At 47.1% G+C, this 21390-nt stretch overlaps 1 protein-coding gene across 2 annotated transcripts in view; it reads left to right on the top strand.

Moving 5' to 3' along the window:
- LOC147465154 (uncharacterized) overlaps positions 1 to 14687 on the top strand; it is an 85721-nt gene extending 71034 nt beyond the window's left edge. For both annotated transcript variants that reach the window (XM_086518506.1, XM_086518497.1), the window contains 6 exons: positions 12145 to 12348; positions 12457 to 12624; positions 13375 to 13485; positions 13594 to 13776; positions 13889 to 13933; positions 14010 to 14687. In XM_086518506.1, coding sequence (XP_086374632.1) covers positions 12145 to 12348; positions 12457 to 12624; positions 13375 to 13485; positions 13594 to 13776; positions 13889 to 13933; positions 14010 to 14141 — 843 coding nt within the window. In that variant the 3' untranslated portion in view covers positions 14142 to 14687. The remainder of the gene's footprint in view (positions 1 to 12144; positions 12349 to 12456; positions 12625 to 13374; positions 13486 to 13593; positions 13777 to 13888; positions 13934 to 14009) is intronic.
- The last annotated feature ends 6703 nt before the right edge of the window (positions 14688 to 21390 follow it).

The following is a 21390-nucleotide window of genomic DNA, read 5'->3' as shown; positions in this document are numbered from 1 at the left end:
TACGGCCCTTTCAAAATTACAAATAAAGTCAATGATGTGACTTTCAGATTGGATTTACCTTATAATTGGCGAATCCATAATGCTTTTCATGTCAGTCTCCTCCGATCCTATGTTGGACCTCCTCCAGTGGCGCGCGTACAAGAAGATCCTCCAGAAGTCGAAGAGACTGAGGAAATCCTTCAACTTGAACAGATAATACACCACTCGGAGAGACAACTCAAGTCGGGGAGTCTACATCGAAAGTATTTAGTCAAGTTCAAGAATTACACTCCTTTAGATGCAAAGTGGATGACTGAGTCCGATCTCAAGGACTACCCTGACATCTTGCACAGTTATGTTGACGCTCTACAGTTGAGGTCAACTGTTTAGAACCAAGAGGGATGTAACTAAGTCAGACTTTGTAAATAATTAATTTATTTACGAAAAAAGAATTATCTAATTAGTTGTGTGCACACCAGAATAGACCTAGCAGTTCTAAGGCCTCAGGTGAGCCTAAATGCGGGCTAGAACACCTCAGAGGGACCTTAGCAGAAATTACCCTGAAGCCCTAGTGATTGGAAAATCGGGTCTTTAGAAAGGGGTAAGCAGTAGCCTCAGATTTTAGGCTCAGGAAAAATACGCGCGTCAGTACAAGCACATGAATGAGATGGGGTCCTTAGAATAGTGACCCTAAGGTTAATAAAGCTAATAAAGCCTTAGGGTAAGTTTCGTGAAATTAAATTTAACGGTCCGTGCCCGGGCGGGCGGTCGGACAAGTGTGAACAGGTAAAGGCGGTGCAGTGCCCGTGCGGCATTGCGCCGGCAGACCTTTGGTGTTCTCATAAAAGAATCATTGGTAGCAGTTGTTAGTTAGTTGCACATTTTTTTTAATTAATGAGCTAGAAGTTTTTAAAGTCAAAAGTTGAATGGTTTTTAAGTTTTTAAAGTAAGTGTGCCAAGTGGCACACTTACCAATGCAAACTAACTCTCTCACCCTCTCTCTCTTCCTAGCGTCCCCTCTCCCTGATGGCTATTTAGGGGCCCCCTCTCTCCCATTTTCAGGGCTGGCAGTGCACCTACCCCCCCTAATGTGAGCGTGCTCTACACGGTGGAGCCCTCCATTGAAGCTTGAGAGCAGCCCCTTGCGACATATGTGGTAGCCTTGTGCTCCCATTGTCAAGAACAAGGGATCTCACAGTCATAGACACCTTCTGGTGAAGTTTCATCGCGAGAAGCTGCCGTAGACGCTCTCTTAGCAGAGTACGGCTGCTGTAATTCTCTTTTTTCAGCCCCTAATCACCTCGATTAGAGCTGTTTTCAGCAGATCAGCCATAGAAATTCTCTTCTCTCTCCTTATCCTAAGTCTACATCAAGTTTGGCGCGATTCCATCGCGAAGAAGACCTCTGTTTCGGCATAGGGGTGTGCACAGGTAAGAATTTCAGGTTATGTGCAGAAAATTACAGCAAGCATGTGCGTGTGCATTTTGCTTGTTTCTCTTTTGTGTTCGATGCATGAATGAATGAGCATGAAGGCAACACATAACGGAAGATGGACTCTCCTCTGTGAGAGCTTCCGATGAGCTGTTTTGGAAGATAGACTCTCTTTTCGAGAGCTTCCAACCAGTCTCGTTCAAGATGGGAAATCCCCTAAGCAGAAAGAAAGTGGAAACACTTTCTCAGTCAGTAGTCAGAACAGAACAGAAGAAAGAATAGAGGACGGGCGTATGCCCCGTTCCTGTGCTTGTAAAGATTCTCCCTTAGTAATAAAGATATTCTCTTTATGGGGGGGGGACCAACCCATCTTCTGGTCCCCAATGGAATGTCAAGTTTTCTCTCTCCCTCTAATTCTCTTGAGTATTTGAAGTGCAATTAAACGTCAGTTTACGCTTCCGTATTTTTGTGACACTTTGTCAAGTGTACAGGTGTTTTCATTGACTGTGCAGTATGAATCACTTGTGCTCGAGCCTTAACAGGCTTTTGAATATGAAAAAAGTGACCCAACTTGCTGAGACGGAAGAGGAGCTTGTAGAAAGGCTAAAAACCTCGGGTTCTGCATTACTTGTGTGAACATAGCCACAGCAGTAGCCAACTGGGTCCTGAATATATCATCATCCGTCTGTGGTGGTCTTGAAGACTCACCCACTTCATGTGTCTGTTGACCCTGTGAAGAGGAAACCTCTTCAGTCACATCGTCTGGTCTGTCAGCCATAATTGCAATTCCTTGTGTCTGGTCCATGATCCCCTGTGGCTTCAAGCCCAACCTGACCAAGGCTCACTTCTATGGGAAAAAGTGATTTAGTCCCGGCAACGGAACCATGAAACCGGCCTGTTTAATCCAAAAAGGGCGGTAGACTTTATTTAATTTGTCGCCCACTTTACCTGTACTTTCAGGACACAACAAAGGGGAGAGGGATATAGGTTGCTAGATTGCACCTGTATAAGTAGACCGACACCAAATTGGCCCCTAACTTAGGCGCCCCTTTCGGTATTTCTTTATTGTTCAAAAGAGGGAGTAAACGCTGTGGTTCCCTACAAGCTGCCCCGCACAAACTTGGCTGAATTCCAACTGTTCCGGCCCGATTTCGGCAGCATAACTGTACTAGGACCCTTCACATTCAGTATTCCCACGCATTGACTGACTTTCCCGATGCATACGGGCACTTTGCAAAACCTGGCGAGAATTGCAGCACGCTGAATTCTCTGTTTTCAGCCCCGAAAATGCGCCAGATCACCTGTACAGCGGTCCCCTCGCGTCCCCGAACCTCCTGGGGGTATTAGGGACCGTTTAGGGCCAAAACCCTAAACCTGCAAAAATACACAGCATGCTGTAATTTACTGTTTCGGGCTCCGTTTTGCGTGCCGGTCGCATCCGTAGCAAGTTCTCGAGCTCCCGCACCTGTAGGGCTACTTGCCCTTTGAATCGGACGAGATTTTTGGCGTGAAACCTCTCCGAATTCACATGTACCTGTGGGGGATTAGCCGCTAGCTAATCCAGTACCTGTGCAAGAGGCTCTTGCCTCGGCAATCGCGCATGAACCCACACAACTGTACATTGGTCAATTGAAAAGCCCAGTAGAGGGGCATAACATACTGCCATAGGGGAGAGAGAGGGCAGTGCGTAGCGTGCAGGGCATCACTCTTGGCACCGCACTCTACATAGGAGGGAAAGGAAGCACTCCATAGCTCTTAACCTGTGACCAAAATCTGAAAATGAGCCTCTCCCAGCTTAAAATTCAGTGCCACCTTCTCTTGCATGAGGAAAGTGCACCAGAATGTTCCACTTGGCGTATTTACAAGCATTTTCCCGTTTCTGGGTTGCCACCTAAAAATCTCTCAACCGGTTGCCCAGTTGACTTCACGGCAGAGTAAGAAAATGTTCTCCTTGTCATTCCGGAGGTAATGACGCAAACACATTTTCAGGTCCCAAAATAGCAGTTCCCTAAATTTAAGGAGATGCTGCCATTGTATCTTTCTAGGTCATATGACCCCCTTTGTACACTGTAGCCACACCCAGAACTGAATGTAGCCTCTGTAGCAAAGGATTCCACTTTGGCTAGTCAATGATCCCACTTTGGCTAGCCAATGATCCCACTTTGGCTAACCATAGTCTTTGTCCAACCTTAGTGCTCTCTTGCCCTCGGGCTTGGACTCCCTCTGGACAGTTCCACACTAGCTATGCAATGCAGGCAGTTAGATTTCCCGAGGGGTGTTTCCAAAAAGTGAATGTAAATAAATAATAAGAAAGAAATCAACAAAAAGGATAGATAGTAGTCACACGCTGGTGATAGTCGACCACGCTGTTGTTCTTATGGTACCAAGGGACTCCTCGGAGGACGTCACACCCTCCCAAAGGCATGATGTAAAAGTCCTCGTGCCCTAAGTACCCCTGACAATGCAAACTAAGTTTGCCAATGACAGGCGTAATGGCTATATCCCGTTGGGGCGTTGCTAGAACTGCCTTTGCTGGTGGTCTTATCGTGTCGGGTGTAATCTCGAGCCGCGCCCCCAATTGAGGTGAAATGAAGTTGGCCTTGGCTCCTCCATTAGAAAAAAAAAAGGGCTTCTTGATCTTTCACTTTGCCCCAAGCTCAGCAAAGTTCTATACTTTCATCTATCTGGCTTGGGTCAGTAGCCATGCAATCTGGTAGGAGTCTTGCTTTTATCTTGCCTTTTCTGCCACGTTCCTCGGTTGCTCTAGAACTCTTTGGCATGTCTTCAGTGTATCCTTGCTGTGCCTTTTTGGGGCACTTTGCTGAGATGTGCCCTTGTTCCCCGCAACCAAAACACTTCCCCTATTTGAGATAGTTAGCCCTTTCTCAAAGAGTCAGTCAGGGTCTTGTATCCTTCTTCTCTTGGGAACTCTTTTTCTTTCTACTTTCATTGTTGGAGGTCTGTCTGGTCCTCTGAGTCAAGATCTCATCAATGGGGTAAGTCAAATTTCCCGAATGTATCGAGAAACCCCGTTTTACATGACCCATTAATTCTTGGATAGAATTCGACTTTTGTTCAAGGTAGTAATCTCGAATCTTGTAGGGAGTCCGCAACAAAACCGCTCAATTTGTTCCTTAAAGGTGACCTTCTTAAATGAAGAGGTTGGTAGAAAAGAGTCCCAAAACCTCTCGCAATAAGCGTCCAAAGAATCTCCCTTGGTCATCCAAAGATGGTTCCAAGCGGTTCGTACATCCCGTTCGTACTCCCGGGTCAGCCAAAAAGAAATAAAGAGCCTTTTAAATTTCAACCACTTGACGGGAGCTTCTTTCCTTTGAAGAAGAGTGGACCACCATGTTCGAGCATTTCCTTTGAGAAAAGATGGAGCCCTCCTAATCTTGGAGTGCTCTGAGTAGTGCCCTCAGAGAAGGCTATGTCAAACTGTTGGCCCTCGAAGCATCTCTGAATTTAGAAAAGGATTCAAATTTTATCGATTGTCCACCTTCTTTAAATTCTTTTGTTTTCTTGGTCTTGTCTTCGAGCAAGCCATATTGGTGGCTCTACAGAAGTGCTTCTTCGTCGCATAAAGCATGTGGTCATTGGAGTGCGAACTGTCAGAGGATGACTCTTCCGTAGAGCTATCAGAAACTGGTCGGAATCTGAGTTTCTTTGCCTTTTTCTTGCTCTTTTCAAAGCTTTGCTTTTTGCTTCTCTTTTTGCCCTTTCTGTCCTCCTCACTCGAGTTGGAAGAGCTAGAAGAGCTGTCAGAAGAAGAGGAAGAAGAAGAACTGGGCAGTGCTTCAAAGCGTATACGCTTCTTCTGCTTTCTTGCAGATGCAAAAGAAGATTGACGGCCCAAATAACCAAGGGAGTTTCTTTGCCTTTTTTTGCCCTTTCTGTCCTCCTCCTCGAGTCGGAAGAGCTAGAAGAGCTGTCAGAAGAAGAGGAAGAAGAAGAACTGGGCAGTCCTTCAAAGCGTACACGCTTCTTCTGCTTTCTTGCAGATGTAAAAGAAGATTGACGGCCCAAATAACCAAGGTAGTCAGTCCCCTTCTTGCGCTTTTTCAATTGCTTTTTCGAATTATTCTTCGTGTCGAAAAGCTGACTGATCTGCGTCTGAATCACCTCTTGAAGTTCTTGTTCTGTAAACATCCTTGGTCTAGCAGGTTTCTTGATTGCCGGTTCGATCTGCGGTTCGGTGGCTTTGTGCGACTGAGTGTGCACTTCAACGATCTATTGTTGAGACAAAAATTTTGCAAACTGAGGGTCTTTAGCAAACTGAAGCATCTGCTTTGTGCACTCATCAACCTATTGTCGATGTTGCATCTCTTCGAGTTCGTACTGTGTAGGCCGATGTGGCCCGTACTCATCTTCTGGTAATTCGTTTAATCTTTTGCGTGGTCTCCTCCCGCCTCAGCGGCCTTGGCGGCTGAAGAAGAGGTTGAATGCTTCTTGTCGGAATCCATAAGTGTCGCGAGAAAAGAGATCGGATTTCCCGGTAGAAGAGAAATCGACCGTGCTCTGATACCAGTGACTCCCTAAGTCAAGATTCTACGGCGACACAGCAGAGATTCACTTCAAAACAATTCAAAGATCAAAAGAGAGAGTCGACACGATCCGGCGTAGTTCTGTGCCAAGGGATACTGGCCCCAAATACTGGCGCCCCTTTCGGTAATTCTTTTATATTAATCTTTGAGCAAAGTACAACCGACCTGCGGGTGCTCGCTCTCAGACTTTGCGTCCAGATGCTTTGCAGAGTGAGCCCCTAGGGCATAGAAACAGGGGACGGGGTGACGCTGCCCATTTATGCGGGGACGGGATGGGGGACGTCAGGACGAAGACGGGGACGCCTTTTTGGGACGTTGGGACGTCCCTCACAGGGGACGGGTGGCGGGACGGGTCCCGGGACGTGGGTCCCCGGTGACACCGCCGGATGGGACGCGGGCAGGGTGCGGGTTGCTTTCTACTTGAGAGCACCCAAGCCTCAAGGCTCATACCCAAGCCTCAAGGCCACTTCCTTGAAGTTCCATTGCCCAAGCCTTGCAAAGCTCAAGTGCCCTCCGACTCTCCGGCTCCGCCCTTGAGTGACGAGTCTCTTGACTCTTGAGTCTCTTTCTCCTCTCTCTCCCCCTCTCCCATCTCCCCTCCTCTCCAAGTCAAAGGCTTGAGCCTTGAAGCCTACCCCTCTTTCCTTCTCTTCAAAGATTTCTCTAATATCTATGTACATCATTATGTTTTGCCCTTTGGCCAGGATGATTGATGCTTGATCACCACACCAATGGTGTACCGTGTCGCGCACGCCGCACGCCCTTTGTTATATTTTGGTATTATGTAATATGAGTGCGAAACACACTTTTTCTTTGCAATCTTGTGCTCTTAGTGTTCATTGTTGTCTCAATATTAAATTTGCAAAGAACTAGTGTTTTTTAAAGCGCGTCCCCTGTCGCGTCCCCCGTCCCCTGTTATGCCACATCCTCGTCCCCGGGACCCGCCACGTCCCCGAGACCTGTCCCCGTCCCCATGTGACTATGCCCTAGGGTCACTTATAAAGAGTTTCAAGGGATGCTAAAAATAGAGCCCCAAAAGCAAAATCAAAAGCAACTTGTTCTAAAAACTGCCAGCACTACAAGCGGAATTCCGTACACTGCTGTCAGCGCAAAATCGGGTGTTCGTACAGTGCCACATCAGCCTGTTCGTACGTTGTTATGTCAGCAGTCAACACGTATCGTGGTATTCCGTACAGCCGTTGCATCAGCTTGTCGACGTAAATGTCGGGAATCCGTATGGTCTGCCACGTCACCCGTGTGTGTGTGTGTGTGTGTGTGTGTGTGTGTGTGTGATTGTCTAGGCACTGCCACGTCATCAATTTGTGACATCAGGATGGTGGAGAGGTATGGAGAGGCCCTTGATATCTATTATCTCTCGGTTGATTAGAGCCAAGGCTTCTGTGTCGCAGGAGATTATCATAGCGGAGGTAGTAGCCCCTCCATGGAGATAGAGACGATTACGAGATCAGTCTCCTTTATGCACAGCTTATGGGATACTACCAAAGACAGATATGCCAGATTGGCATCGAGTCCTCTAGACAGTTAGCTTTAGAGGGGGACACATCATGCTGGTATGCACAAGTGTCATCATGGTTCTAAATACATGGCTTCAACATGGACAGACTATGTCCCTTTAGTATTCCCTTGAGGCACCATTGTTGTCTCTCACGTGGGTGGAGATTACTAGACTCATTTGCCAGGATCGGACACCAGGAGGACATGGATAGAGCCGACACAGGAACTCGGCTTTCTACAGAGAGCATCTTCTCCAACTCACAAAGGATGGGTTTGTGATCCGACCCAGCTATATGGATGCACATCTATCTCGTGGGTTACGATGTGCCATCGGTCAGATACGGACTTCCTCGCACCAGCTTGAGATTGAAACTGATAGATTCAGAGGGATACCAGCAACCAACGGGATATGCCGCCTATACCATAGAGAGTTAGAGATGGAGATGCATTATATATGTCAATGCAGAGTGTATTACGAGATGCAGGGTCGCTTCCACCGTCTATTCATAGAAGGCTTTGGACCTCTCTCCAAAGTCATGAACTATCAGGACCAAAAATGTTTGGGATTGTATCTACAAAAGATACACAGACATAAAGACAATTTACTAAGGAGTTCTGGAGAGAGAGAGTCCCAGAGACAAATTACTGATTTCTTCACACGAGGCACTGGACAAGTAGAGGAGCAACCACCACGGCAAAGCTCAGCTCATACTTGCACCCACGGTACTTTCATTGACCGAGCATTGGAGCTAGGGAGATCAAGGACACCCTCGACTGAGGAGAGGAGCTTCACAACGTTGACAGAGACTACAACAGAGTTTTCGAGCCATTCTGGCCAATACAGTGGACTATGTTATGACACAGCCGAGCTTTATTCCTTGCATTCGGGATTTCACAATGGGAGCCAGACCAGTGGGCGTAGCAGTGGATCACGCTCTCTTGACAATGTCCATCTCATTTTAGTATAGTACATCCCAAACATTAGGAGGCAGGTCACATACTTGTTATACATTTACACTAGAGACTGACTCAGTTTTTGCAGAGGAGATCTGGGATTGTCTATGCACAGCTGGTTCAGGCCTCTTAGTTGAGGAGTGCTCCACTTTACTAACCGAGACACTACATGGTGCCGTATCAAAGGCATACCCACACACTCAGCCGGATCGGAGGCGACATTCTGGGAGCATGCCCCAGAGTAGTTGGTATGATGAGGAGTGCAGAGAGATGAGAGCCCCCTTTTAGGAGTCATCACTTACAGACAATCTCGGATCAATTCCCGGCGCCTTGTGCGACTGAAGAAGCGAGCTTATCTGGCCAGATGGAGCGAGACTTGTATCAGTTTTTTTTGAGTAGAGACTCAGGAGAGGCATGACGATTTTTCATGTCCCCTCCCCTCCCCCACCCCAATGATTACTTCCGGTGATGTGTGGGGCCAATATGCGACATCGTTATATACGGTTTCTGGACAAGACCCCCTTCTAGATCCTACAGAGCCATGCCCAGCTACAAGCACCTTCCTTACCACTGAGATGGTAAAGAGCATAGTTACCCGGAACGCGGAACGGGAACGGCGACAGGATCCCCGCGGAACGGGGGAACGGCTAGGGGTTCGGAACGGGAATGGCGCGGAACGGGAGGTATAAAAAACACCCAAATAGTACATTTTTTAGCTTCTTGTGTTTAAATACAAGGAGTATTAGAGTGCTTTGACTCTAATACTCACAAAAAACTCGTTTTGAAGACCATTCAATCTTACTATGACTAGAGAGAGAGAGAGAGAGAGAGAGAGAGAGAGAGAGGGAGAGATTTGAGAGAGTGGGAGGGAGAGGAAGAGAGCTTGAAGGCTTAAAGCCTTGAGCCTTGAGAGAGTGAGTCTTGAGAGGGAGAGATCTTGAGAGTGTGAGAGGGAGAGAGCTTGAGCCTTGAGGATTAGCTTGTGGAGAGAAAGGGGGAGGGGGGTGCATTTTATGAGTCCTTGAGGCCTTGCACACTTCAAAAAGAAGCCCAAACATTTACTTCAATATTTTCAATTTTTGCCAAATTTGTTTGTAGCCGTTGGCCGTTCCAGGGGCATTCCGGAACGTTTTGGGGGCGTTCGGAACGTTTCGGAACGGCCGTTCCGGTTTGCACTGGTCACCCAGAACGTCAAACGTTTCGGGACGTTTCGGAACGTTCGGGAAGGGAACTGCCCCCCCGGAACGGGGGCTAGGGGGCGTTCCCCGGTAACTATGGTAAAGAGAGCCATTGACAGGATGAGGACCAGGAGGGCATGTGATCATGATGGTCTAGTAGCGGAGCATTTTATACATGCTAGGGATATGTTGGTAGAGGTTCTTGCTATGTTGTTTAATCGTGCCATGTGTGAGGGGTTACTTGAGACTTGGAGGTTGTCTACCATTGTGCCTATCTTGAAGGCAAGCGATCCTACAGAGCCTGGGAACAACCGCACTGTTATGGTTGGGCACACATTGGCACGATTGTATTGTACAGATCAGTAGTAGGGCATGTACGCACCCCGGAGGGACTTTCTACACCGGTTCACTCCACTATTGGGGTGAAGCAGGGCTGCCCGCTCTCTCCTACTCTTTTCGGTATGTATGTGGATGATGTTTCTGACTACATTGACAACGATGGGGATAAAGGTGCTCAGTTGGCAGGGACATGGATTCCACTTTTGTTATATGCTGATGACATAGTGTTGATCTCCGAATCCCCATAGGGAATGCAACGTCAATTGGATGCTTTGCACACGTTTGCACACGAAAGTGGTTTGTCTGTCAACCTGGGTAAAACCAAGGTTATGGTGTTTAACACCACCCCACAGTGGATCAAGAGGTCAGCACCTACATTCACATACGGCCAGGAGACTGTAGAGTACACAGACGCTTACACTTACCTTGGAGTGGTTTTTAGCGGACCTACATTCTCACTCAGAAGAGTAGCAGAGACTACACTTACTAGAGCCCACGCAGCATTGGGTGGATCGGAGAGGATGTGTTCGCAGGTTCAGTTTCAGGAGCCCCGGACGAAGCTCTGGCTCTTTGACACCTTGGTGGCTTCAGCACTGCTCTATGGAACCGAGATATGGGGACCTTCACTGGATCACCACGGGAGGCCGGGTCGCTCATACGGATGGGGGAACATGGAGAAACCTCTCATCTCTATGATCTCGCGGCTCATTAGAGCCAAGGCATCAATACCACGTGCCATTATCCGAGCAGAGCTAGCGCCCCCCCCACTTGTGGTGGAGGCGCTCACCAGATCAGTCTCCTTCATAAACCGCACATGGAAACTTCCTAGAGACAGATATGCTCGCATAGCACTTGAATCCTCTCGATAGCTAGCCATACAAGGAGATACAACATGCTGGTATGGGGAGATGACATCATGGTTTCAGGCACATGGGTTTAGCATAGACAGGCTGCCACCATTCCATTACTCTTTGGATGCACCATCTCTCACTCTTACACAGTCAGAGATCACCAAGCTCATCCGCCAAGACCTAACCCAGCTAGACACCAGGAGGACATGGATACAAACAGCACAGGAATTGGGCACGAAGATGGCTTTCTATAGAGACCGCCTTCTCCAGCTTACGGAAGATGGTTTTGTGGCGAGACCCAGATACATGGATACCCACTTGTCTCATGGGATACGATGTGCTATTGGCTAGTTACGCACATCTTCTCACCAGTTGCGGATTGAGACTGGGAGGTACAGCGGAGTACCAGCAGAAGACAGGACATGCCCCTTGTGTAACACGGAACCTGAGACAGAGCTACACTATACATGCTGCTGCCCCGTCTACTTTGAGGTACGAGTTCGCTTCCACTGCCTGTTCAGAGAGGGTTTTGGACCACTCTCAAGAGTCATGGGATACGAAGATCAGAGATGTCTGGGTTTGTTCTTACTCGAGCTGCACGGACACAGAGATAGCCTGATGAATGGCGAGGCTAGCCAGCCTCAAAGACGGATCTCAAACTTCTTCAAAGCAGACACGGGACAGCCGCAAGAGCCACTCCCACAACAGAGCTCCCCCTCGTCTCACACCAGAGGCACACTGATTGACCGAGCAATTGAACTAGGGAAATCCAGGCGCCCACGACTACGAAGAACTACACAGCATCGACGGGTTCTACAACAGAAAATTCGGAGCACGCTGGCCAGGCATGCGCGACGCCCAATCAGACTACTAACCATGGAGGAAATTGATTAGATTCGCCAACGACCGATGCTAGATCTCTTGTGATTCAGCCATCCCAACAAGCCGCCCAAAATTTCTCTGCTTAGTTTTATGCTTGGCTCACATCGACCAACCTAGGATCCCATAGTAGATATCTTTGTTTTGTACTGTTGTTAGGTTATTTTGTTACTCTGACTCTGTATCAGATCCACCACTTTGTAACTTTCGGGTCTCATAGGTCATTATGGCCTTTTCAAGACGTTAATATAACATTTCATTTCATTTCATTTTCTCTCTCTCTCCCCCCCCCACACCCCCCCACAACCCGCTTTAGAAAAAAAAACCCCCTTTCTATGGAGCACATTGCTATCTGTATTTTGAAGTTTTGTGATTTAAAGGTGTATAATGTAATTTTTGGAGGCTTGTTTGTTGTCAGCACCATTTTTACTCTTATCACTTCATGATTATTAATGTTTTCTTTGCAACCTACAGGGCCTACTTCAGAACGAGGCTTTTGGAGGCAAAGACGACAAAGTAGGATTTTTTGGCAAATGCTTGCTGCATGGTAATCTTTTAGAAAAGAATCTGGAGGAGGCTCCTGTTGCAGAAATTGTTCCTGTGGCAGAACCTACTCCCGTCGCAGAGAAGACCATTGCAGAATCTTCTCATGACTATGGCACTTGTTCACGGACACAGGCAAGAATGCTGATTGTCTCATAAATTGGTTTTGTTTCTTTGTTTGTAAATGTCAATCTTACTGGTACTGAGTTTTGCAACTCACTTCGGGCCTGCTGTTTTTTTCAGGGAGACTACAAGCGGGGTGAAACATCATTTGGAAAGAAGGTGGTTGATCCCGTATCTTTAGGAGTATTACAAGAAGATGTTACAGCTTGGCTCAGTAAAAAGGAGAACAGAAGAAGCTCCAGGAGATTCATAAAACTGGCGAACTCAGATGTGAAAACGCATTATAGGGTATGCTTTCTATCGCATAGTATTGGCATATGGTGCTCTTTGCTATGTAGGCTTTGTGACCTTTTGCTTAGTGTATAGTAACATGGGATGGAAGGGTAGGAATGGAGTGACAGTTATGGAACAAATTGACCTTCGGATGGACTCATGGACAGACGTGGCGTCTATGCAGTCTTTGACATGGGACTACGCCCCAGGGATGCGTAGACAGGGGGAAGGGCCATTGACGATTTCTCGCTTGGACATTTGAAGTAAAAAAGACAGACCTGTTTTAAGAAGTGTTTTGAAAGATTGGAGGTTCTATCTTCCTGATGAAGGCAAATATACCCTTGAAAGCCTCTCTCTGTTTCTCTCGTATCTCTTCTCAAGGCTCCAAGCTAACATGGTTAAAAAGTTTCTTCTACTTGGCTCGTAATGTTTGCTACTCAAATTGAAATACTTGCTGGTTGGAGAATATTGAAAAAGACGTTTTTATCTTGCTTTTGTTTACCCAACCCTGTCCTCTAAAGTTGGCCATCCTTGTCTTTACTTCCCGTTCCCAGTCCCCATAGTGTGTTATCGTGATTCTCATTTTATAATGCATGTTGAGTTTGTATGTTTTCTTCTTGTGCATACATGCAAATGTCTACAAGAACCTGGGGCTTTTTTCCTTTAAGGGAATACTCATGGTTGCTTGCCTGTCCACAGGTCTGTTTTTAGTTACCAAAATGTACATTTGAAGAAAAACTCAGACTTATGTGGTGCTTTTAATAGGAGTACATTCGGTATAAGCAAGAACAGGGCTGGAAACGTCTGGCAGTGTACAAATCCAGCATTCATGCACTAGGACTTTATACCTCTGAAAGCATTGCTAAAGGGGAAATGGTTAGTAGCTTTTTTGAATTGCACTGATGTTTTTCTGTGCACTAGACGCTTTTAAACAATTTTGATGAGGCTTTAGTTGTTCACTCGTTGATATACTGCTTTTCATAGGTCGTAGAGTATGTGGGGGAAGTCATAGGTTTGCGGGTTGCCGACAAGCGTGAGGCTGATTACCTGTCTAACGGAAGGCTTCAGTACAGGGGTGCGTGCTATCTCTTTCGAATTGATGAGGAGAATATAATTGATGCAACGCACAAGGGTGGCATTGCTCGATTTGTAAATCATTCTTGTTCTGTAAGTAATAGTAGCACCCACCTGAGCTTCTTAATGAATGCTTGTGATTAAATGTTGAAGTGCAATAATATAGTAGAATCTATTGCTAACCAGCTTCACTTATTCTATGCAGCCCAATTGTGTTGCAAAGATTATTTCAGTCGAGAAGCAAAAAAAGGTAGTTAAACGATTTGAAAATATAAGTCAAGTTGTTGCTATGAAGCATTTTTGCTGATACTATGCTGATGATTCAGGTGGTCTTTTTTGCGGAAAAGGACATTGCTGCAGGGGAAGAGCTTACCTATGATTACAAGCTAGATTTTGAGACAGAGAACAGATTACCATGCTATTGCAAGTCTGCCGAATGCAGGGGTTTTCTGAATTGAGTCTAGTTGGTGGAGTTTTGTCAGGCAGAATTCCTAGCTCTTGGAATCAACTGACTCTGTGCTGACCGAGATGTGGAGGCGCTTCATTAGAGTTATGTGGGTTCTCCAACCCATCAGTATGTGAAGCGGGTGCAGGAAGCTGGCAACAGGGCTGCGAATTCGACTTTCAGCTGTTGTATCAAGCATGTAAAGTCCTCCACAATGGTTGTAAAGTAAAGGCTCATATCTTTGTTCTTTTAGAATCTAGTATTCTGAGCTGGTAGTCTTCATCAAAAATTGTATCAGTACAGATTCATTATTACTACATATGGCTCGATTCCCTCGTCTAACAATTTGTACTAAATTACTGTTGATGTACAGTAGGAAGCCACTCTTCATTCTGCGACATTGCTTAAATTATGGGCTTCATTAACAATGTAATTGAAGGATTGGTTGATTGGTTTTCACCTTCAGCAATCCAGATGTATGATCAAGGAAGAAATCAATGCCAAGGAAAGACAGATGATGAAGATACCATTTAGAATGACAAGCCATACATTACAAGCATCCTGAGGGTTTTTAAACCATTTTTCATGTCTACTCACTTTGTAGAGTCTCATTCTCACACTTGTAAATGGAGTTGGAATGATGGTTCTTTGTAATATGGAATATGTTATTTGTTTGTTGAGGCAACAATGCGCCTAGTAAACTGCAAAATGGGCGCTTTTTAATTGAAACAAGACAGCTGCAAGCAGATGATGGCACTGCCTTTCAATTGGAGAAAGAGTCCCAAATTGAGAGAGAGAGAGAGAGAGATGAAATGAAATGAAATGTTATATTAACGTCTTCAAAGGGCCATAATGACCTATGAGACCTGAAAGTTACAAAGTGGTGGATCTGATACAAAGTCAGAGTAACAAAATAACCTAACAACAGTACAAAACAAAGATATATACTATGGGGTCCTAAGTTGATCGATGTGAACCAAGCAAAAGACTAAGCAAAAAATGGGTGGCTTGTTCGGATAGTTGAATCACAAGAGATCTAGCATCGGTCGTTGGCGAATCTCATCAATTTCCTCTATGGTTAGTAGTCTGACCGGGCGTCGTGCAAGCCTGGCCAGCGTGCTCCGAATTTTCTACCGAATTTTCTATCGTAGCGAATTTTCTATCCAGACCCTTTGGTGGCGTAATTTTCTTTGTGCCACTCGATTTTCAATTATCTTGACCACCCCAGCAGCTCTTTTACATCACTTCCTGGGTCTCTCTCTAAAGTGGTTTGTCAAGACCAAAATGTGAACATAGATCTATGTGCTAGCTGACCAAATTTCACCGTAAGATTATGGATGTAGGAGAGATCCTATGGAATAATCTTCCACTCCACTTTTCTGGTGTCATTTTTGAACTTATTCAGCGGGCACTTGTAGATGAATCTTGCTCTGTCAGCAGTACAATGTGTGTAAGGTTGCATGCTGAGCCTACTTAGGACTTTGTCTACTTTTTGTAGGAGTTTACTGCTGCTCACAGTATTGGTAAATGGCCTATGTCCACTGGCCATGATCCCATGTGTGAGCCTTGTCCGCCTGTTTGTGGACTTTTCTTGGCACACATTATTTGGGAGCCATTTGTTTCTTCATATCCTAAGAAGAGCTTTATTCTGGTTTTGTCACATGGGGCAACAGAAAGTTGGTTGCAAGAGATGCCAGGTTCATATCCTTATTCTGAGGGTGAAGAAGCAAGTCTAGTGATATTGGATAGTTACTCCCTTGACATGGTCCCAGCATCAAACGATTTTCTTTTAACCCATAGGTTCTTTGTGATTGCAATGATCTTTACTGGGTCTAAGTTGTAATACAAAATCTCATTACATGCCTTCTTCCACCCTTGCCAGCTGGACTATGATGTGGTCACTTTTTGAGAGCGCGCAATTTGTCTACTTTGAGAGGTGGTGATGGGCGTTCTTTTCATGTACATGTGACAATCACCTTCACCTCTAGAAGGTCTCACAAAGTGATGATGTGGCATGCTGGCACCGGACCGGCAGTTGTTTAAGGTGATTACTCGGGATGAGTGCTTAGTGCATACTCAAGGTTCCTTCTAGTTCATGAGAGAGCTGTGCAATAGACTAGAAGGAGAAGAGAGACTGCGAGTAAAGGTTCTATGAGAGAGAGAGAGAGAGAGAGAGAGAGAGAGAGAGAGAGAGAGAGATGAAACGAAATGAAATGTTATATTAACGTCTTCAAAAGGCCATAATGACCTATGAGACCCGAAAGTTACAAAGTGGTGGATTTGATACAAAGTCAGAGTAACAAAATAACCTAACAACAGTACAAAACAAAGATATATACTATGGGGTCCTAAGTTGATCGATGTGAACCAAGCAAAAGACTAAGCGAAAAATGGGCAGCTTGTTGGGATGGCTGAATCACAAGAGATCTAGCATCGGTCGTTATCAATTTCCTCCATGGTTAGGGGCGTCGTGCATGCCTGGCCAGCATGCTCCGAATTTTCTGTCGTAGCCTCCGTCGATGCTGTGTAGTTCTTCGTAGTCGCGGGCGCGTGGATTTCCCCAGTTCAATCGCTCGGTCAATTAGTGTGCCTCTGGTATGAGACGAAGGGGAGCTTTGCTGTGGGAGTGGCTCTTGCGGCTGTCCCGTGTCTGCTCTGAAGAAGTCTGTGATCCGTCTTTGAGACTAGCTAGCCTCGCCATTCATCAGGCTATCTCTGTGTCTGCGCAGCTCGAGCAAGAACAAACCCAGACATCTCTGATCTTCGTATCCCATGACTCTTGAGAGTGGTCCAAAACCTTCTTTGAACAAGCAATGGAAGCGGCCTCGTATCTCGTAGTAGACTTGGTAGCGACATGTATAGTGTAGCTCTGTCTCAGGTTCCATGTTACACAAGGGCATGTCCTGTCCTCTGCTGGTACTCTGCTGTATCTCCCTGTCTCAATCCGCAACTGGTGAGAAGATGTGCGTAACTGGCCAATAGCACATCGTATCCCATGAGACAAGTGGGTATCCATGTATCTGGGTCTCGCCACAAAACCATCTTCCGTAAGTTGGAGAAGGTGGTCTTTGTAAAAAGCCATCTTCGTGCCCAATTCCTGTGGTGGTTGTATCCATGTCCTTCTGGTGTCTAGCTGGGTCAGGTCTTGGCGTATGAGCTTGGTGATCTCTGACTGTGTAAGGGTGAGAGATGGTGCATCCAATGAGTTATGGAATGGTGGCAGCCGGTCTATGTTGAACCCATGTGCCTGAAACCATGATGTCATCTCCCCATACCAGCATGTTGTGTCTCCTCGTATGGCTAACTGTCGAGAGGATTCAAGTGCTATGCGAGCATATCTGTCTCTAGGAAGTTTCCATGTGCGGTTTATGAAGGAGACTGATCTGGTGAGCGCCTCCACCACAAGTGGGGGGGCTGCTAGCTCTGCTCGAATAATGGCCCGTGGTATTGATGCCTTGGCTCTAATGAGCCGCGAGATCATAGAGACGAGAGGTTTCTCCATGTTCCCCCATCCGTCTAAGCGACCCGTCCTCCTGTGGTGATCCAGTGAAGGTCCCCATATCTCGGTTCCATAGAGCAATGCTGAAGCCACCAAGGTCTCAAAGAGCCAGAGCTTCGTTCGGGGCTCCTGAAACTGAACATGCGAACACATACTCTCCAATCTACCCAATGCTACGTGGGCTCTAGTAAGTCTAGTTTCTGCTGCTCTTCTGAGTGAGAATGAAAGTCCGCTAAAAACCACTCCAAGGTAAGTGTAAGCGTCTGTGTACTCCACCGTCTCCTGGCCGTATGTGAGTGTTGGTGTTGACCTCCTGATCCACTGTGGGGTGGTTAAACACCATAACCTTGGTTTTACCCAGGTTGACAGACAAACCACTTTCGTGGGCAAACGTATGCAGAGCATCCAATTGACATTGCATTCCCTCTGGGGATTCGGAGATCAACACTATGTCATCAGCATATAACAAAAGTGGAATCCATGTCCCTGCCAATTGAGCACCTTTATCCCCATCGCTGTCAATGTAGTCAGAAATCTCATCCACATACATACCGAAAAGAGTGGGAGAGAGCGGGCAGCCTTGCTTCACCCCAATAGTGGAGTGAACCGGTGTAGAAAGTCCCTCCGGGGTGCGTACATGCCCTACTACTGATCTATACAATGCCATGATCCCCCAAATGAGTTCTGTGGGTACTCCCATTTCCTGTAATCTGCGCATCAGTCTAGCTCTGGGTACCGTGTCGAAAGCTTTGCAGAAGTCCACAAAGCTACAATAGATCCGTCTCCCATGAGATCTGCCTTCCTCGATGATGGCCCTGAGTGTTAGGATGTGGTCGAGAGTAGAGAAGCGTCTCCTGAATCCTGCCTGCCTAGTTGCACGTATTCCTTCCCTCTCTGCCCATCTACTCAGTTGTTGCTCAAGAATGGATGCATACAACCGTGCCAGTGTGCGCCCAATCATAATAGTGCGATAATTCCCAGGGTCCATGGGGTCTCCTGATTTGAAGATAGGTACGATTGTAGATAGGCTCCAAGTGTCGGGTAGGCCCTCACACATGGCACGGTTAAACATAACTGCTAGAAGCTCTGCTAGTAGGTCTTTGGCATGCATGAAATGCTCAGCAACTAGGCCCTCATGATCATATGCTCTCCCAGTCTTCATCCTATCAATGGCTTTCTTCACCATCTCGGCAGTGAAAAAGACACATGTATGTGGGCATGGGTCGGGGGGTGTTGGGGAAGGGCGGCTGTCCAGGTACTGTGTACAAAGATGATGCGTACTGATCCCAGGTCTCTATGGAGGAAATAGCAGGGGGGGAGAACTGCTCATGAAAAAGCCGCCACGCTTCACGCGAGTCTTGACTCAAGAATAGCTGATATAGATCCTACTCGAGTCTAGCCAAAAAAGCCCTCTTCTTCCGCCGCACCAGGCGTTGGAAGTCCATTTGTGACTTTCTGTGAGTGACGCCCCCCAACAACACTTCCCTCTGAAGTCTGGCGGCACTCCTCATCGTACCAGCTGTTCTGAGGCATGCTCCCAGATCGGCGGCTCTGCTCAGGCTGGGTGTGTGGGTATGCTTTAGCTACTGCCTCATGTAATGTCTGTGTCAGTATAGTAGTTAGCTCTTCCAGAGGTCACCCCGGGTCCTTAGTGCATAAGCGTCTGTAGATTCCGTCCATGTATACCGAGTCCGTCTCGCTTGTGAATGTGTAGCGAGTAGGGGCTGCTACTCGTGGCCTGTGTGCTGCACTGAAATGGAAGGAGATGGTCAGTGACACCAGAGCATGATCCACTGCCACCCCGACCGGTCTGGGCCCAACTGTGAGATCCTCGATACTAGAGATGAGGTTCGGTTGTGCCATGACATAGTCCACCGTGCTGGCCCCATGTCTGTGTGGGAAGCATGTAAAACCTCCCGCAGTAGGAAATCTCTGTAGGCCATTCAAGATGGCCAATCCATGTGCAGTGCCCATGTCTATCAGGTGTCGCCCATACTCAGTATATTCCATATCGTGTGATAGTCTGGAAAGGCCCGTCTCTGCCACATCTATCTCTCTTAACATCTCCTCTGAAGTATCATAAAACACTGCCTGGTGATGGGCAATCCTAGCATTGAAGTCCCCGAGGATGATAATGTCACCGTCCCTAGAGAACTCCCATATGTCATCATCCAAAATAGAGAAAGGGGACTGTCCTCTGGGTGGTGCATAAACTGATGTACTTGGGGGAAAGTAACAAATAGCTAGATAGAGGTATCTGCCTGTCTCTGCTTTCAGTCTCACCCACATGTACCTAGCCTACTCGTCCCTGCGGGCTATATGAATCAGTGGCTGCAGATCCTCTTTAAATAACACTGCCACTCCTCCCGAGCCCTGCCCTCTATGCTTTGAGCGTGTCTCCTGTCTGTAGGCTGTCTCCCACCTATATCCACTGATGTGAGGCATGGATTGCCCAGGGGCCTGGTGTGTCTCAGAGTGGAAGATGATGTCTCTTCCAGTAAAGCTATCCTCAAAAGCACCCACATCAAGACGCATAGATCCATTGCAGTTCCAGGCAGCTACTTTGAGTGTCGTCCCATAAGTCTCGCACCGTCATGTGGAGCGTCGCTCGAGTATTACCACTTTTGCGTCTCGGTAAAAAGCGATCTTGCCTTTTCCCCTTGCTGCTCTAATCTCCGGCATTACTTCCTGCATATGAGCGCTCTGCGAGAGGGTGAGATCGTCCCCAAGAAAGATGCCAGTCTCTTTAAGAGTTGGTCTTTTCTTCAAGAATGACTTCTTTGCTTCGATGCAGGGAAAACGGAGGATGAGTGCTCTTTCTTTTAAGGTTTCTCCACTGTCTCCATTTTTCTTTATGTTGCCCACTCTCCATGCCCTTGTGTGTGTCGGCTCATGAATCCCCATCAAGGCTGTGAGTTCTTTTACTTCTTCGTCCACATTGCCTTTGTCTTTAAGACCGCAAATTCTCACATGTAAAGCGCGCACCCTTCTCCTCTGCTCCTCCTCTAGTGTCTGGTTAATAATGGTGTTGGGTGTGGAAGTGGGCGTTATCTCCTTGTCTTTTCCTTTCTTGGCCACCTTGATCCATTTCTCGGCTTCGTCCTCCTTCTGTTGGGTTTTGGATAGGACATCCACCCAAGAAGCCGTCATTTCTTTGTGTTATTCTTCTCCCTCTTTGATGGCCCGTACTTGTTCCTTGATAGTGTTGATTTCTTCAATTACTGAGGGTTGCAGTTCGCCCTCTTCCAGTGTGTTTCTTGATCGGGTTTCGGCGAGTTCTTTCTTGAGTGACGTGATCTCTTCCTCTTGGGTCGTCACTCGGACTTCCAGCATGCTTATCTTGTTCTCTTGGATCAGCACACGTCCTTCGAGAATGTTTATTGTGCCCCAGAGATTGCGGTTCATCTTGGTGATGGTCTCCGTCATTTCCTCTTTGCATTTTTGAATGGCATCCTCTAGGGGGTCGGCTTTTACGTTCGTCTTCCTCATGCTTGATCGTCGTCCGCAAGGGGATTAGATATGCGTGTGCACCCACCCTAGCAGCGGGCACGGCAATTGGGCGTATGGAGGAGTCGTCTTGTGCACCCCCACTAGCGACGGTCTCGGCAAGTGGTGGAGCGCGAGGCGGTACGGCCTTGGGGGGGGGGGAAGCGATAGCTATAGTTGGAGAGAGAGAGAGAGAGAGAGAGAGAGAGAGAGAGAGAGAGAGAGGGGGGGGGGGGGGGGGGGGGGGGGGGGGGGGGGGGGGGAGGGGGGGGGGTGG

This window comes from Adiantum capillus-veneris, chromosome 1, assembly GCF_014529385.1.
Source record: "Adiantum capillus-veneris isolate H3 chromosome 1, ASM1452938v2, whole genome shotgun sequence".
NCBI classification, from domain to species: domain Eukaryota; kingdom Viridiplantae; phylum Streptophyta; class Polypodiopsida; order Polypodiales; family Pteridaceae; genus Adiantum; species Adiantum capillus-veneris.
This window is presented reverse-complemented; position numbering and strand designations above follow the sequence as displayed.